General features: G+C 39.5%; 1 protein-coding gene across 2 annotated transcripts; it reads right to left on the reverse strand.

The window, feature by feature from the left end:
* Nucleotides 1–923: 923 nt before the first annotated feature.
* On the reverse strand, nucleotides 924–17,938 carry LOC146474158 (IQ calmodulin-binding motif-containing protein 1-like). 2 transcript variants are annotated; one of them, XM_085117450.1, is made up of 13 exons: nucleotides 17,586–17,938; nucleotides 16,318–16,410; nucleotides 13,740–13,936; nucleotides 11,487–11,580; nucleotides 10,697–10,796; nucleotides 8,265–8,360; nucleotides 6,108–6,185; nucleotides 5,113–5,221; nucleotides 3,650–4,051; nucleotides 3,314–3,436; nucleotides 2,515–2,559; nucleotides 1,877–1,988; nucleotides 924–1,245 (listed from the first exon to the last, which is right to left on the reverse strand). In XM_085117450.1, exons 1-13 carry the CDS (start codon nucleotides 17,695–17,697, stop codon nucleotides 1,037–1,039), a joined length of 1,770 nt encoding a protein of 589 aa, XP_084973576.1. In that variant the 5' UTR covers nucleotides 17,698–17,938; the 3' UTR covers nucleotides 924–1,036. The 2 variants fall into 2 exon arrangements, with proteins under 2 accessions (XP_084973576.1, XP_084973577.1); XM_085117451.1 differs by lacking the exon at nucleotides 1,877–1,988 and having other exon boundaries at nucleotides 1,039–1,245; nucleotides 17,586–17,936.
* Nucleotides 17,939–18,011: the final 73 nt, after the last annotated feature.

Genomic DNA, 18,011 nt, shown 5'->3' on the forward strand with positions numbered 1-18,011 from the left:
GGTCTATGGACCCTCTATTTTGTTCGCAAAACAAAAACAAGAGGATACAATAAGGCTTATAATCTCAAATACGTTAAGCTTTTGCGTGGCATACTGATAAGTTATTGATTAGCTGTGATGACTTATCGACTGATTATTCATGTATAACTCACTTACTTTTTTTCTCGTAAATCGAAAAATCTCGGTCAGCCAGACGACAGTAAACGGAGGAAAAATGGTGGGGTAGGGTATAGGGTGGGGATAGTCCGAGCATGCTGTTTCTTGTCTTACTGTATGTTTGATTTCCTTTCAGTTTAAACTCGTGTAACATTGACGTACAACGGGCCCTTTGCAGCTTACGTTCACATGGTACAGAATCCGCCATGCCATGCTGGAGAGCAAGTTGTGCACTGGGAAATCCAAAACAAAGCGACTTCAGCCAGTCAAACTTGAATACAGGAGACTCGTGGGAGCTAAGGCCATGGCCTTAGCTCCCACGAGTCTCCTGTAGCTCAGTGGTAGAGCATCCGAACTAGTAATCGGAAGGTCTTAGGTTCGACTCCTGATAGGAGCACTCGGATTTCTAATCTCAAATACGTTAAGCTTTTGCGTGGCATACTGATTAATCATTGATTAGCTGCAATGACTTATCAACTGACTATTCATGTATAACTCACTGACTTTTTTTCCGTACATCGAAAAATCTCGGTCAGCGAGTATGCCTGTGTCACTTTCTAGAATAATACATCATTCTCACTGAATTTTTTTGTTTTGAATATCCCAGTGCGTGGCTTGCTCACCAGTATGGTGGATTTTGTACCCATGTGACCGTTAGCTGCAAAGGGCCCATTGGGGCACATTCTTGACATTCATTCATTTTTTCCAGTTTTTCAACTCCAACCGCAAAACAACCCCAAGAGTTTTTCCTTACAGAGAGCAAACTCTTTGTCATCGGCAACCTTAACGGTCCGTTATCCTTTATTTTTAATTGAGGTTGACCTCATTAAGTTGACTTAAATTTACAATTTTCCACCAAATGCTAAAAGATCTCAATGTCTCAGAAGTTTAATTGTTCGTTTTCGTCAGTGTTCGGCCTTTTCCCAGTCCCCTCGAGTTCGTCTTCATCCCATAATTTCTTCCACCAAGGAAGTTTGAGTCGGCGCATCTCTTCATTGTGGCACTGCTGTGCTCTAGCTATCACGGGCGCAGATCTTGACGTAAAAGCGTCTTGGATGTCGGGAGTAACTTCTTGAAGCGTTGGAGCAGCTGCAAAACACGAGACGTCACGTATTTTTAGTTTACTACTGTTATTGTTTCGTATCAAAGCTGCTTTTTAGCAGTAAGGTTAAGTCCAACTCGAGCCTATGTGACAAACACGGCCGGAGCTTAGCCCGGTTTCTGTAGCATGAAGCAACTAGGAGTATTGCTACTCCCCCCTGGATGGGATGCGAGTCCATCACAGGGTTATTTTCAGGAATATGTCGCTGGTACTCATTTATACATCTGGGTGAAGAGAGACAATGTGGAGCAAAGTTGCTTGTGTAAGGTAACCACACAGTTAAAAAAGAGACTACCCTAGCTTCGAGCCACCTCCGTCGACCTTACGATTGTCTGATTGAAAGTCGATGCCCCAACCTCTACACCACCGAACCTCATTTCTTTTTTCACTGTTATGCTTGTTTTATTGATAGTTCGTGCTTCTTGTATAGTATGCTGTATTGTTAGTTTACTTTGTTCATTATGTATCTTGTCGTGTTGCAAAAAAAATTGTGTTGATTAAAAAAAAAAAAAAAGGGTCAACGGCAGGAATTGAACCTGGGCCACATTTGTTGGAGGTGAGTGCTCTCACCAATGCACCATCCCTGCCCCCCTCCCCCAGTAGTATTTTAGCGCTTACCAAGCAACTGATCGGTATCAACTTTCAGTCTGGCCAGCAGTGCATCTCTCCTTTGCTCGCTCCTTCTTATCTTCATGTTGGACATCATGTGATTGGCAAGCAAAGAAAAGGCCTTGATGAAGGAAAAAAACAACGTGTCATTTTTGCAGCTTTTCAAAAATTTCACGTAACTGGGCCACCGTATGGGCCACCGTAGACCAGAGATCAAGGGTCCATTTCTCAAACTCCCAAAACGTTTTCGAGGCTTAAGAAATATTATTTTTTCAAATCTGTTTTCCATCGATAAGTGGCAGCTTTTGCATAAACTAGTCCATCAAGAATTTAGCTTTCAAAATTATAAAAAATAGAATTTCTGATGAAGAATATTGTGCACGCATAGGTTTTCGACCCCGAAATGTTTGCGGAAGTTTTGAAAGTCAAGCCTACAAAGATGTGCCGGCACAATTGAAATTACTAGAACAGAAAAACGACTGTAATTAGAGCAAACAGAGAAGCGGTCGCACTATCATTTTAGCTAACTTAACTTTCGTTAGTAGCCCTAATTTGATCACAGCCATTATCTTCTGTCACGCCTTTATAATCTCCTCCAACAATTCTCCACACTTAACAAGGATTTCCCCTCACAGCAGGTTAATTACCTTGTCATGTAGTTCTTGGAACTCATCCTGGCTTCTGTGCTTCGCCTGAGGAAAGAAACAGTTAGCGAGGTTAAACCCTGAACATACAACAGTTTGAGCCAGTGAAAGGCAGCCTTAAATATGTGCATTCAAATGAAAGCTACTGAGCAGTACGTTCCTGTGCGGCTGTTTATTATGCTGTATCTATAGAGAACTTTAGCAACGACGACTGCAACGTGAACGTTTAAAAAGCAATAGGCTTAATAACCAAAACAACAACTCTGCACCTCCATTACAGTTTTTGATGCCGTCACTGCACCAATAGGACGTATAATTTCCTAATGGCACGTTTTATGGAGGACATAAACACACGACAACGAATTTTTTCTCTTTCTAAACTTTGGTGCAGTCTCCAAGAATTCAACTCCAGGAAATTTGACATTTTTGAGTTTAAACGAGTTGGAAAAATCGCGACGACGTTTGAAAAACGCGAGTTTATTTTAATAGTTACGTTTTCCGTCGCCGTCGTCGCTGCTAAAACTCCCTAATAATAAAAACAAAAAAAATACTCTATTTCTCTGTGCCACATCTATAACTGTTGGAAAGCTTTTCAAAGCTTGCTCCAACCACACAAATACAAACGACTGCAAAAAGAGTCCATACAAACTCTTTAAATCGCTAGCCCAACCACACGGCTCAAAGCATGGTTATCCTTCTGCCTTACATAAGCCACGCTTCTTAGTTTTGCACGGACTCTTGTCCTTGAGTCGCAAGTAAAATCCAGGTCAAATGAAACTTTTAAAGCAAGTTCAAGACATACCGGGTACTTCTGTCGATGGTCGGCAATCAAGGTCTGGAGTTCAGCTCTTCTTGAGTCAGTTAATCCAGGAACAACGGGGTAAGGTATTTTACGATCTGCCAAGCGCTGCCGATACCGGCGGAACTAAAATAACAAACAAAGAAAAACAAAACAAACAAACAATTATTCGCTGAAGTGTTTGCTTTTGTTTTCCTTTTGTTGTGCTTGGAAGGTTCTTTCGATTCCTGCAAACGTGTTCTAACTAAGCTACCAACTCTAGTTTAAACGTAACTAACATTAGGCGTGGCGGCCATGTTTGAATAAGCTTTGCTAGGCACGTTAATTTTGTAATCATACCTGTCGTTGAATAGCAACAGCAGCTCTATCACGCGTTACTTCATGTCGTCGCTCACGAAACATCCTCCGTCCCATCATCCCTCTAAACGCCGCTTGAATCGCACACGCGGCTTTCTCTTGATTTTCCGCCATAAACAAGTTCACCTCACGAGCTGGCACGCCTTCTAACATTTTCAGCTGTTTTCGCATGGACGATCTAAACTCTTTTATTCTCTTCTGTTCGATGTCAAGTCTGTTCTGTTCTTTTTCCTTCTCCTTCTCTCTCATTCGCTCTTTGTCCAGGCGATGTTGTCTGAATTTGCGCTGAAGAAGTGTGATTCCCCACTCCGCCCGTCTCAGAGTTTGCCGCTCTTTTGAGCCGCGGTAAAACGCCTGGATGGCTGTTGCTGCCCGAGCTAATCTCTACAACGGGAAAAACATCTGTTAGCCCCTTGCCCCAGTACATATAGTCCGTATATGACTTGGTTTTATCTTTTGATCCGTGGATTAAATTCTCAATGCAGCAGCTGCATGAAATCCATAAGTGTGACCATTCAAATAAAAGCTACTGAGCAGTACTTTCCTGGTGCTGTTTATTACGCTGTACAAAGGGATGTAAATTTTGAGTCTGTGGATGAAATCCTAAAGTGTGACCATTCAATTGAAACCTACTGAGCAGTACTTCCCTGTGGTGCTGTTTGTTATACTGTACAAGGCGGTTCTAACTTTTGAGTCTGTGGATGAAATCTTTAAGTGTAACCATTCAAACAAAAGCTACTGAGCAGTACTTTCCTGTGGTGTTGTCTATTATGCTGTACATGGTGGCTCTAACTTTTGAGTCTGTGGAGGAAATCCTAAAGTGCGGCAATTAAATACCAAAGTTTCTGAGCAGTACTTTCCTGTGGTACTGTTTATTATTTTTTACAGGGTGGTTCTAACTTTTTATTCTGTGGATAAAATCCTAAAGTGTGACCATTCACATGAAAGCTACTGAGCAGTACTTGCTGTTTATTATGCTGTACAAGGTGGTTCTAACTTTGGACACTGCGGATAAAACTCTCTGGCATTTATCCTATTCATCACGCTAAAACTACTGAGCAATGCCTCTCTGAGGTTTTGTTTGCCTTTGAGTATTTCGCAGACGCAGACTAAATTTTCTTGCTGTTGTAGAGCTTTGGATAAAAGGATTCTACAGAGCAAAACATAAAAAGTAGTTTGAGGATAAAATAGACAACCGGTCGACAAATTTGATTTTGAACACTGTCCAGAGATCAAAATCGCCATTTTGACAGAACTTTGAGTTTTTTCTCGCTTTAGTTTCCATTTCTTTGATTTTTTTTTTGCTTCTTAATTTAAGATAACAAAATCAAGCTGAGAGCAAGTTACTGGCCGTACTTGGAGAAAACACGGTACATAATCCTTTAAACGAAAAGAATTATGAGTAGCTATGGCATTGGGTCTGAAAGTGGAATTAATATCTGTACCATCTGCTCTGCTTGTGCAAGGGAGCCAGCCTCCAGTAATGCAATCAGTCTTCTAACATCATTGTCGAAACCCCTCGCTTTCCATTTGCTCAAGTATGCCTTTAAACCCCTGGATTAAAAACAAATGTTTGTAATCGTATGAGATAGTGGTGAGAACACTCCCCTACCACCAATGTGTCCGTGCTAACAGTACAGGCCAGAATTGAGCGAACCAAAACATACGCGTAAAACGCGTCTGCTGCGGACGCGTATACGCGTGTAAAAGCCTGCAGATGCGCGTCTAGTCAGACGCATTAGTATGTATGAGCTAGCTCACTGTTTTCGTATTGTTGACCTTTCACTGTTCTTTTGAATTGCCTGGAGAAAGCCTTTCAGAAGGGTTTGACAAAGTATGACTACACTTGCCGACTTCCTTGTAGAACCGGCTCAGCGCAAGAACAACTCCACGTTGTTGAACGCATAGAAGAACCTTAAAAAAAATGCTTGCCGCGAGGCTAACTGTATTTTGCGAAACGAAACGAAATGATGAATAAATCTGTAGAATTGAAGATATCAAGACTACAGCAGTCAGATTTCTGTGTGTGACAAGGTAAAAGTCATATGTGGGTTTACGGATGGCTCTTGAGTGAGGTTTTACTCAGGGTAACCTTGGAGAACACAGTAGAAAAGCTCTTTCCTCCGCAGAGGCTAGCTCCTTCACAAAAAAGAAGCGAAAAGTCGGAAATGGGAAAAAAAACAGAAATGGAGAAAAAGGGGACGCGGGGGACGACGGGAAGAGCGTCGTCCGCGTCCCTCGTTATTTCACTCTCCCAAGTCCCTTAGTTGTCTCCACTTGAGTGCTAAAGAGACCACTGCGCAAGAAAGAGGTAAAAAAAAAAAAAACACGACATTTTCGGTCAAAATATTTGCGAGTTCGAGTCCCGGCCATGGCGGAGAGTATTTTCCTACTGAATGCTAGGTAATACTTTCGCAGCCTGGAGGTAACTACAACTGACCTGTATCTCTTAGACAGTAATATTTCCACAAGAGGCGGATGGATATCAGTTGCTGTCAAAATAAGACGAATTGAAGCCCTGTCGAATCAAAGACAACAAACGATAGCTGGATGACCGTATTTAGTTGTACAGAAATGTAGACTGTTCACAGTCCCCCTATTTTTCCGTGGGATTCTCGAAGCCGGACCGGCTCCCGTCGGTAGTTTAGACACTCTCCCCAGATCGCGCTCGCTTTTACAAACCAAGATGGCGGCAACTCCATCGAAGCGTACCAGTCTCGAGAATCCCACGGAAAAATAGGGGGACTGTGAACAGTCTAACAGAAATGGTGCAAAACTACTGGCTCTGCCTTGCCCTCAAAAAAGGCACAACAATAAACAATCTAGAACGAAAGTTAGACCGAATAAGTGCATTTAGACTAATATTTAGGCAATAAATGCAAGGAAACGGTGGTTTGTTTCAGTAATATTTCAGTAATATTTATTATATCGAAATATTACTGAAACAAACCACCGTTTCCTTGCATTTATTGCCTAAATATTAGTCTAAATGCACTTGTTCGGTCTAACTTTCGTTCTATTTCTCCTGAAATTATCAGCCGGTAATGGTTTCTGGATAAACAATCTAAAGGCATTTAAAGACGCTGCCTCCTTTTGCTTCTGCGCATATGATCTGCGCATCGCGGAATGTTCTATATGCATGTACATTCTTGACTCCAGCTCTTAAATAAATATATAAATAACTTTTATTTACGATCGACAGTGTTTATAGTACAACTGCTAGTGGGCCCGAGCATTAAACTTCACAAACAAATAATTTAAATTGAAAATAACATGGTTAAAAATCCCAACTGGCAGGAGGCAGACCAACTGGCTATTTACAAGTGTAGCCGAGAGCTACACTTGTAAATACACTCGGGGCTACCGAGAAACACTCGGGGCTACCGAGAAACAACTCCGCGGCTACCGAGAAACAACTCCGAGAATACACTCGGGGCTACCGAGAAACAACTCCGAGAATACACTCGGGGCTACCGAGAAACAACTCCAGCTAACATCAGAGCGGGACTTGAACCCGGGACCTCTGGATTTCAAGTCCGGTGCCCTAACCACTCGACCACCCTGCCTTCCCTTTTGCGTATGACGTATTCAAGCTGAGAGTCTCTAGGGTCGAGAATGTTCCATATAAAGAAACCGAATAGGCCATTTCCGAGTTGCTGTGGACCTTATTACGAAAGTGAGGCTAAGTGCGAAGCTTTTCATATGAAAATTAGTTTGGTTGCATATGAATGAAAACTAATTTTCATAATAAAAAAGTTGTACTTAGGCTCGCTTTCATAATGAGGTTCAAAGCAACTCGGAAATGGTCTATTTCTTGGACCACAGCTCGCCAGAAAAGGATTTTTGTGCGGTTAATGACTATGTGCAAAATACAGATCTTAGGAACGGTTGTTGAAATCCTAAACGAAAATTAGGGGTAACCATGCATTTTTCAAAGATAACTATTCAAGCTTCAATTTGGAAAGAATTGTCATACATTGTTATGTATTTTAGATCTATTTAGAATAATCTTTGATTGCTTAATTATCTCTGAAAAATGCGTGGTCGGATTACCCCCAATACATTACAGTCGAACCTCCGCTAACGGACAACTCCCGTAGGTGGACACCTCTCGTAAGCGGACACTTGGTCATGTTCTCAGCTACATACAAACACTACATTTTTAACCTCCTATAAGCAGACATCTCTCTTAAACGGACACTTTTTCTGGCCCAAAGGGTGTCCGCTCACGGGAGGCTCGACTGTATTTGGACTCTAACAGCCCTTGCTAAGATCTGTTTTACGTAACACATACAGTGTATTCATAAATCGATCAAAAAGACCTTTGTGGTTGGAGGCACGGCCCTTCAACCGAAAGGTTGTTTTTGGAATATGACACTGCAAGCTGCCAAAACTCCAACGACAATAAGCAAAACCAAATACTAAAAACAAACAAACAAACAATGCTTTTGAGGTTTCTTTGTTTGCATTGTTGCAAGATATTTCAGTAGTTTTCATCTGTTGACTGAGTATTTTACTCTAATGTCGGCCGAAACTTCCCACAAAAACACACACAGGCGCACCACAGACGCCTCCACCGACTGTCCAACCAGTTTACCTTCCGAGTGAAGATTCCTCTGAGGCTGATATCTTGAACACTATTTCATCTAAGATGCTGTACAGGACGTTTGGTTCCAGCTGCTTCATCACTGGTCTAAAACAAACCATAAAGTTGATGACAAGTGTAAGAAAATTGATAAAAACTTTATAATCACTTTTTTTCTAAAACAAACCATAAAGTTGATGACAAGTGTAAGAAAATTGATAAAAACTTTATAATCACTTTTTTTCTAAAACAAACCATAAAGTTGATGACAAGTGTAAGAAAATTGATAAAAACTTTATAATCACTTTTTTAATAGCACCTGAGGTGTGGCTGAATGCGAAATCTTGACCAGTTTTTAACCGTAATTGAAGGGCTTAAAGCATAACCGTGTTGTGTTGAATTTTAAATCAGTTTTTCGTTTTGTGTCTGAAGTTTCGCATGTGGCCTTCAACTTCAATCAAAGAACATCACTCTGTTTTTTTTTTCGCTTCAAACAAGAATTTTTAAGATTAAACTAGTGAGCAGCACGTCTGCGAACTCTTACAGTTGTAAAACGATTTATTTTCTCCTACGCGTTTCGTGTGACTAACGCACACTTCAACAGGGAGTTTAACAATACAACATAAGTGACCTGTATATATACCTACACAAGAGACTAAAATAAATTTTACATTACGTAAAACTGCACCTACGAGAGCGGATTTACATGTAGGAAACAGACGAAAAGGTGTGCAAGGTGCGACATATTTTGTGCGTGACATAATTTTGGGCATTTGGGGCCCACAATTTTAGCTAAAACTGTGGGCCTCAAAGCATTGTTTGAAAACCCAAAGGGAATACAGTAAACCCCTTTTGCCGGTATTCTAGAAAGGGTGATAACACTCCAAGTCGGCAGATTGTCATCGAAATTTCACAGTTGTCCTTAATAGGCCTCATCACGGTTTTCGACGCCATTTTGACGGGTAGGCAAACACGTCTGAAATAACAGTGTTTGTATGGGAATCCGATGTCAAATAATTTTCATAAAACATTGCTTCTGAAAAATTCATGAATTGGAAACTTTTAGCACTAGGAAAGGGATTTTAAGAAAAAAAATTGGAGGGATGTAGCTGTGCCAGAAAGCGTTAAGTCGTGTTTTGAACTTCCCATACATTTCACTGTATTTTTTTCCCGCGAACTATTTTTAGTAGCAGTTCACGGTTGGTTCGCTATACAGACAAATGTATGGAAAGATAAAAACACGACTAGACGCTTTCTGGCACAGCTATATCCCTCCAATTTTTTTTTCTTAAAATCCTTTGCATAGTGTTAAAAGTTTCCAACTCATGAATTTTTCAGAAGCGATGTTTTATGAAAATTATTTGACATCGGATTTCCATACAAACACTGTTATTTCAGACTTGTTTGCCTACTCGTCAAAATGGCGTCGGAAAGCGTGATAAGGCCTATTCAGAGTCTTACAAAGCTCATTCCTGCAGAACCAATATTTCAAATTTCTGCTTAATAGTCTTTCGAGGCCCAAAAGTATGGTTCATTCCAAATGCAGCTGCACTTGTCAGTATTCACATTTTCAAACGTTAGAGCGAAGCAGAATGAAACCCAGACATTAATACACTATGGTATCACGTTGATGATGCCAATTTATGTTCTTCACCTTGAATACGAAGCACTCCGGAGGAAATCTCGGTCATACTTATTTTAAAGCTTCTTCAAGATTTTCCCACCATTTATTGTTATAACTTAGTATCATAATTTACTCTGTCAATTCTTCCTTTGTTAACTTGTAAATGTATTGTTGTAGTTACTATTTAGTTTCTGCTGTAGCTTTTCATTTTTTATCTCTTTTTTTTTCTTGTGATGATAAATCAATCAATCAATCAATCAATAAAATATACAACACCTTGCTACTCAGCTAACTGTTCAATTCAGAATCTCTTACAACCTCTTATCCTTAGGGATTATCCTTCAATTTAACAACTGCCTGAAGAAGTTTACTTACTGAATACAAAAACCTTTATTTGAGGGCCATCTTGATTTGGACAAGAAACACAACATTCACTGTTTTGCAACCAAAGAATCTAAATGGATTATTTTAAAGATCAATCTACACATTATAAACAAATTGTATAATTATAATAATAATTATAGTAAACTTTTATTTACCCTTGGCAGTGTTTATAGCACAAGTACTAGTGGGGCCAAGCATTAAACTTCACAAAGAAATAATTTAAATTGAAAATAACATGGTTAAGAGTCCCAACTGGCAGGAGGCAGACCAGCTGGCTATCTATGAGCGTGGCTGAGGAGTTGAACTCTGGGCTACCGAGAAACAACTCCAGCTAACGGTCAGAGCGGGATTTGAACCCGGGACCTCTGGATTTCAAGTCTGGCGCCCTAACCACTCGACCACACTGCCTCCCTTAACATACAACCATTTCTCTTACCTGTTTGTTTTAAATATATTTTCCAGAATCAACAAAATAAATAGTGAAGCTTCGAGGTCTTCAGTCATGAGAATCTGTACAAAACGCTTAGACTGCAGCACTGGAAAGGAAAAAAGTTGGCAATACTCATTTGCTGTTTAAGGTGGCTGTCACTGTTTTTCAGCACCTTCAGGCACTTATACTTTAACTCTTTAAACCCTAACAGTGATTAGCATCAAATTTCTCCTTGTAATATCAATGCTTATTCAACCCCTGAGGTCATAAGAATTAAGGATACGATAACCCAAGGTGAATTTTCTTGACATTTTAATAACTTCTCCCCAGTACTTTTAGAAGAAAAGTATGGGGACAAGATAGGAGAATTTGTTCTTTGATATTAGGGGTTAAAGGGTTCACAAACCAATACAACTATTTATCTCTGATACAAAAATAATGGTATCAATCAAATGCCTAATCATTGGTTAACAAGTTGTGGTCGCTTTCTTGGCAAAAAGGTTACCATATAGCAACAGTATAACCAGGGGTTTCAATGAGAGCCTGCAACTGGCGAAATTCGTCATCTATGTCAAGCAAATTGACCTGAATTTGCTGCCTACTTTCGCCGAAATTAATAACATTAGAGTAAAATTCAAACTTCCATTAGCTGCCTGCTTTGCTTTGCTTTGCTTTGCAATCTGCTTAAAAACTTATCGAAACCCCTGATAACCTGCTACACTGTAAAACACCCTTAATTTTAGCATGAGATTAGTGGTTATGATGAATAATACTACATCATTCTCAATATAGATACCATTGTAAACAAGGAACACATGGAAGCTGTAAAGCCACTCTAATGAATTCATTGTTGTCCTAAAGTGCTGGAAATGCTTCCTTTTATCACTTTCCTGTTTCGGGAGAAAAACACAGAGTTTTTAGTAACTAAATTTAGAGTCACTGTAATTTATTTTCAGTACTTAACAATTAAATTGGTGCATGATCTTGGGTATATTAATGCTCTGTATTGAATCAAACCGAACCATCTTGGACCTTTTTTTGTATAACAAACTGTGGTGCGGCATTGGTGGGGGAAGTGATAATGTATAATTATTAACGTTGGTTTAATCAACTGTCAGAGATGTTTACTTAAGACAACAAGAAGCTGTTTCCAGCTTATACTCGGGCCATATTTGACTGTGTAGTGCGTAAAGCCTACAATCTTTTAACAGTGATAACCTCCAGCATCACCAATTCCCCCAAATAGATAGCTTGCGAGAAAGCTCTCTTGGAGGTGGATTCTCTTTCCCCTTCCTGCCCCCCACCCCCAAGAGAGCTTGCTCGCAGGCTACCAAATAGATAGATACAGAGATATAGTGAGGCAATAAGTAACCACCAGATAGAATTGCATTTCTTGCAGTCAGAATGAAATACAGGGGAAAATGACATTTGTCATACGAATGCTTTTTATAATCCCCGTGCTTTAATCCTTATGTTTTCACCTTTCGTTTAGAGACAGAAACCATTTGTACGATCCTAATATGTATGTGACGCCGGGTCAATGACGGATCGTAATTTTCATTATGATCTAGACCGGGGGGGTACTCCCTTATATGACCTTAACAGGGACGTGCGCCCCAATAGGGTATGGTTTTCAGGGTGTTTTGTCTTGAACAGGGTATCTATTTCATCACTTTCTGTCTCAAACAGGGTATCCCTACATGACCTAAATGGCTTAAACAGATTGTGATTGCCAATGCATTAAAATACAATAAGAAACTAGTGTATTCTTATTTCATTATAGTCTTAAACAGGGTGTGGTTTTGGGTTAAATGTCTTAGAAAGGGCCTGAAAATTTTGAATTCTGTCTTAAACAGGATAGGGAAATCGGAGAATTGTGTCTTAAACAGGGTCAGGGTTTGAACGCCCGCGCCGCACCTCCTTACCCAAGCATCTGTTCAGTACCCCCTCCCCCCCCCAACCCCGGATCAAGAGTAACGTTACGCATCACGCGCATGTTTATATCCTTGTACGTTTTTCAATGTTTCGCTGTTTATAATTATTTTTAAATGAAATTCAGGGGAAAGCATTTGTTATTCACCTTTCATTTGAAGACAGAAACCGTTTCTACGTTGATTGTTTTTCTATAGTAAATGTAAGACATCTTTATCTATCTTGGCTCGCGAGGTCATAGACTGATTTAGTTGCCAAATTTTCGGTTAAACAAAACTAACCTTGAGGCAATCAGGTAAGCCTAAACAACACTCCGGTCAGTCCAAAGAGCACTCCAGTTAGCCTAAATAGCACTTAGGTTAGCTTAAATAGCTCCCCGGTTAGCTTAACGGTTAGCAGTTTATGTTGGGGTTGTTCATTGCCTTGCATGTTTTGTCCATGCCTCGCACGTCTGGCTCGCATATTGTTAACACTCCTCGCGGCCCGAAAACAAAGAATGCGACCGAGAATTTAAAGAATTTGATAACACGACAGAAAACGTAACTCGTACCAGCCGAGTACAAAAATCGAGACCGAGAACAATAACTCGTGGCCCAAAGTCTTATCTCTTGGCCCATCGCGACCCCAAATAGAAAAAAGAAGTCCTTTATTCTTTGAGAGGTACAAATTGTAAAGTTTGCATCAACGGATGGTAAAAGTAAGAAATGTATGGGAGAAATCATACCATTTCTGATGCCAAATTAACAATAAATTCTTTATGGTGCACCATTATTTTAATTGTTTCAAAATTAATTAATTCTACCTTGCTATTATGTTTTCATTATAATTATACAATAGTATTTTCCATCATGAAGCAATACTGCCATTCCCTAAACTGAATTTCAATCATATTTTATGCCTTCCCCTTAGCTTATCAAACATGATAACTTCTGTAAATTATTAAATGTGCAATCAGGTTTTGTCCCATAAAAATTATCTTTTGTTGCACAAGGCATGTTCAAAGTCACTACAGTTCTGTTCTCTGATATTGTGTTCATCATTATTTTACAGAATGAATGATAAGGGTTTTTTATAGTGCAAATGGCAAGCATCAGTTCATGCGTCTTAAAAAACTAACCACTTTAGTTTTAATGTAGAAGTCAAGCAACTTTGCTGCCAAAGTCATCACATTCTCCACTACATCAGGAAGAAATGATTCTTCATAGTCCTTCTCTTCTGGTAGTTTAAGGCCCACACAGCTTTGACATAAAATGCCGCCCAGCTGGGAGGCAGTACTCCATCCTCCAGATATAGAAGTAAAATCTTGTTTTAAAGCTGCAAAGAGGTAAAGCGGGGATTTTAATGTGATTTGGTCATTTGCACACTAGCAGACAGTAGACTTGTTTGAAGGAGAACCTCCACTCTTACAGTACAACAAATAATTACGCGGGATGACGTAGTCAGCCAGCATCTTAAATTCGGTAGCGCTGCCATTCCTTTCGTATTCTTGGGAGTCAAAAATTGCCTTGTTTTTTTAACTTTCCTGTATCCTGTGCCCGTCCTGAAAAAATTGGGTGATTTTTATTGGCTGCAACTTTGAATCATATGCAAGTGAGGTTGGAGTGCACCATAAATGTTCATTTCACCAGAAATTTGCATAATTTTGTTTACGACGTCACTGATGCGTGACACGGCACTTTCCGCGGTAAAAGCGGTAAATCTAAAGAATAACTTCTAAGAAGCACTCGTGTGGAAATTGGAGAGTTCCTGGCGAAGGAATCATGCTTTGTTTGACAGTTGTAGAACCACGATGAGACTGAGAAGAGGTCATTTATAAGCTTACGTTATCGTAATCACTAATGGATTTCCAGTACAACTACAAGGGAAACAACATAACGCGATCATCGTGACTCAAACTATTCCAATCTACGAAGCATACAATTGGAATAAATGAATCAGGATCACGCGTAAATGCCATTATAGGCATCTTGTTTGACCCTAAATTGTTGGAAATAGTGTTTTAATTTCAAAGCGTAGATGGAGACAGTATTTTTTTAAATTAGGGTTCTAAAAGTTGGATGTGATTATTACCCACTTTGAATTTCCAGTGCGTCATTTTAAATGTAAGGGGTGTGCCACTCCGTTTCAGATTTTACACCATCATGTGGTTCCTGGTATTAATGTCAAAAGGCAGAAACTTGTTCTTTTGTGTAGAAAAAATAATAATAATAGGTCATTATCATTATTATTATTGTTATTATTATTACTGTTATTATTATTATTATTATTATTATTATTATTATTTTTTATAATTTTATTGTACAATACTTTCCTTACATTTACAATACTTACAATACAATACAATATTAACATGCCAATAGAAGACTATGTTAGAAACTATTTAGTTAGATTAATTACAAAGAATCACGGTACTTTAGGTAACAACCGAGAGTTTACACGTACCTTTTTCAAAACAGTTCTACTAAACGTTACACTACTATTATTATTGATTATTAATTATTTATTATTATTCTACACAAAAGAATTATTGGGCAAGCGTATAATGTCATAGAATCCAAAATGGCTGCACACAGAACATTTTACAAGAGAAAGAGAAACTGGATGAAGACAAAATTGTTTCGAATCACATATAAGCTCTTACAGTGCGAACATACTTGTCGATGGAATCATTGTTGGCACGCGTTTTAATATTAAATGGCACGGATAAACGCATCACAAAACAAGTGCGCGAGAAACTCGGTTGTTTTCTTCTCATGAGAAACTCGGCAATGTATTCCAAAATTTCCGCTTCAGTGATTCTCGCGAGACAAGATTCTCGTATCGAGAGACGAGAGTCGCGTCTCTCGAGACGAGAATCTCGTATCGAGAGACGCGACTCTTGTCTCACGAGAAACGAGACGAGACTGGTAACTTACTTTTGAGCGGTACTGTAGGCAATAATAAACGCCAATCTTTGAAAACTATTAAAATGATGAGGTACATGTATTCTGGCCACCACGAAGAGATTTGAGTATTGACGTTTCAAGTAGTAACCCTTCATCAGAGTAAATGCAAAGGGATTGGCCCATCACGCTGACTGTAAGATGTCAGCGTGACAGTCATTTGATCATATTTACATGTTAATTTGCACAGTAGAAATATTAAATATTATTAAGAACAAAAGAAGCTCAGTGAATACACTTGTCTCTAGACATTCAGTTCACAAGTTGACCTCTTAAACCAAGTTGCAGAAGATCAGTGACAAAGCTACATGTATTAAACAAAATCATGTTAATGCCAATTGCTTGATGTCAGACTAGGTAAGCTAAAATGGACTTGATCAAGTTTCAATTTTGGAATTTCCGCCTAAAATCCTGGTCCCGGTTGTTCAAAGAGTGGATAACTTTATCCAGTGGATAAGTCACTATTCAGTGGGTAAAATGTATTAGTTGAAGTACATTGGAGTACATGTACATTTTATCTCCTGGATAACATTTTATCAACTAGATAACATTATTCACTCTTTGAATAACCGGGCCCTGGTCACTGGTACACAAAATTTGAAAAAAGAAGAAGGTGAACTTGGGTCACATTAAGTCTGCAAACTAACTTCTTCTCAGTTGCAACAAAATTTACAGGCAAAGTTCATGCCAACATGTGTGACAGGGTGAGCTCACTTGATTAAAAAATCATGTATTACAAAGAAGAAAAATTACCTAAGTTGCATACATGAATAACATCATATGTCCACAAGTCAATCCTTAGTAGGGTTCCTAGGTTACTGCGTGGTGGGCCCAGATCAAGGATATCTGAATACAAATATTAAAAAAATTATTGTTATTATAATAACGTCAATAATAAAGTTAGTCACACCTATCATTGTTAAACAACAAGAAAAAAAGGCTAACAAAACCAAGAACAAATTTATTTCAGACACTAGTTCTAGTATCTGTCACGAACAAATTGCATGTTATACAACGAAATCTTATTGGCCCCCAATTTCCCTGCCAATTTCAGCATGAGCTTGTGCAAGTTTGACAGCCGGTTAGAAACCCAAATTTTTAATATATCTGCATTAAGATTTTAAACTGGCGGGCAAGAGGTTAGTGCACCCGGGCAAGATAGTTTAACTTGGATATCTTATTCTGTGGAAAAAGTTGGTTGGGATATTACGGTGCAACTACTGTTCCCGGGTTACTTAAACAAAGCTGGCCAATCAGATTGAAGGACAAGAACAATGAATTTCAACCAAAGCCAGTTGAACCAATCACGAGAAGACAGAAAACAACAGTTAAAACCGAAAATTTTGGAATTATTCACAGTTTGTATCATGTGATCTGATTGGCCAGTTTTAAGTGACCCCGGTAATAGAAGTTGCACTGTAAAAGCAGCCAGGTGCAGCAATGTTCACAGATGATCGATTCTGCCGGTCCCTAATGAAACCCCTGATTATCTGTCCAGGTTTACGGATGACGACATATCAAAGAATTTGAAGGATGTTTGCAGAGGTTTCGCATTTGCCCACCAGCACATAGGACGAGAGGGGAAGCTGAGTTCACAGCATATATGGAGGGAGGAAAACAGAAGTACTCGGAGAAGAACTCAACCTTAGAGCAGGAACAAGATCTACTATAAGAACAAACTCAACCTACATATGACATCAACTCCAAGAACCGCTCACAGGACACATTGGCATGAGGCGAGTGCTCTCACCACTGTGCCATCCATGGTCCCTGTTAATGCGGCAGCCAGCGGTTGTACAGTTCCAGAAAAAATCCGTACCCACCCCATGGGAGGTCATTGGAGTTTCCTAGGGGGTGAGGGGTCTTAAAAGCCACAATTTTAGAGGCAAAGTATGAGGCTAAACTGGAATTCTCTGGCAGGAGGGCGGAGGGGGTGCAAAACAAAAAACCTTCCATGACGGGGAGTATGGATATTTTCTGGAAAGTTCTGCACATTTCACGATGAACCAATACAAAGATACCTTTAAGCTGCAACAGCAAAACAGTTACGTTACTGTCATCTGTTTCAGCTACCTCGGCAGCAAGATGAAGAGCGCGCTGACGAACTTGCTCTGTGTGCTCATCGACGTCCATAGAGAAACTATAACTTAAGCTTAAGCTTATTTTTCGATGAAACTTAGCATTTGTAAACAATAAGTTTGCCTACGGAAAACATTGTCCTGCCAGACCTTCGTCGTGGCTTTAAACTCTTGATGAAATCTCTCGTTTGCTTAGCTTTTAAAGTTCGATTAAGAGAGCCATTAAATTAAACAACAAACAATATCAACGCGCACAACATTCTACCGCATAGATTTCAAAATGGCCGCCATCTTGGAGTTCGGCTAATTGAAAGGTGGAAATGGACCAATCATAGCACGTCTACTAAAGTCCTTTCCGCAAACCAACCA

Source organism: Pavona decussata, unplaced genomic scaffold (genome assembly GCF_977016875.1).
Source record: "Pavona decussata unplaced genomic scaffold, jaPavDecu1.1 SCAFFOLD_91, whole genome shotgun sequence".
Lineage (NCBI taxonomy): Eukaryota > Metazoa > Cnidaria > Anthozoa > Scleractinia > Agariciidae > Pavona > Pavona decussata.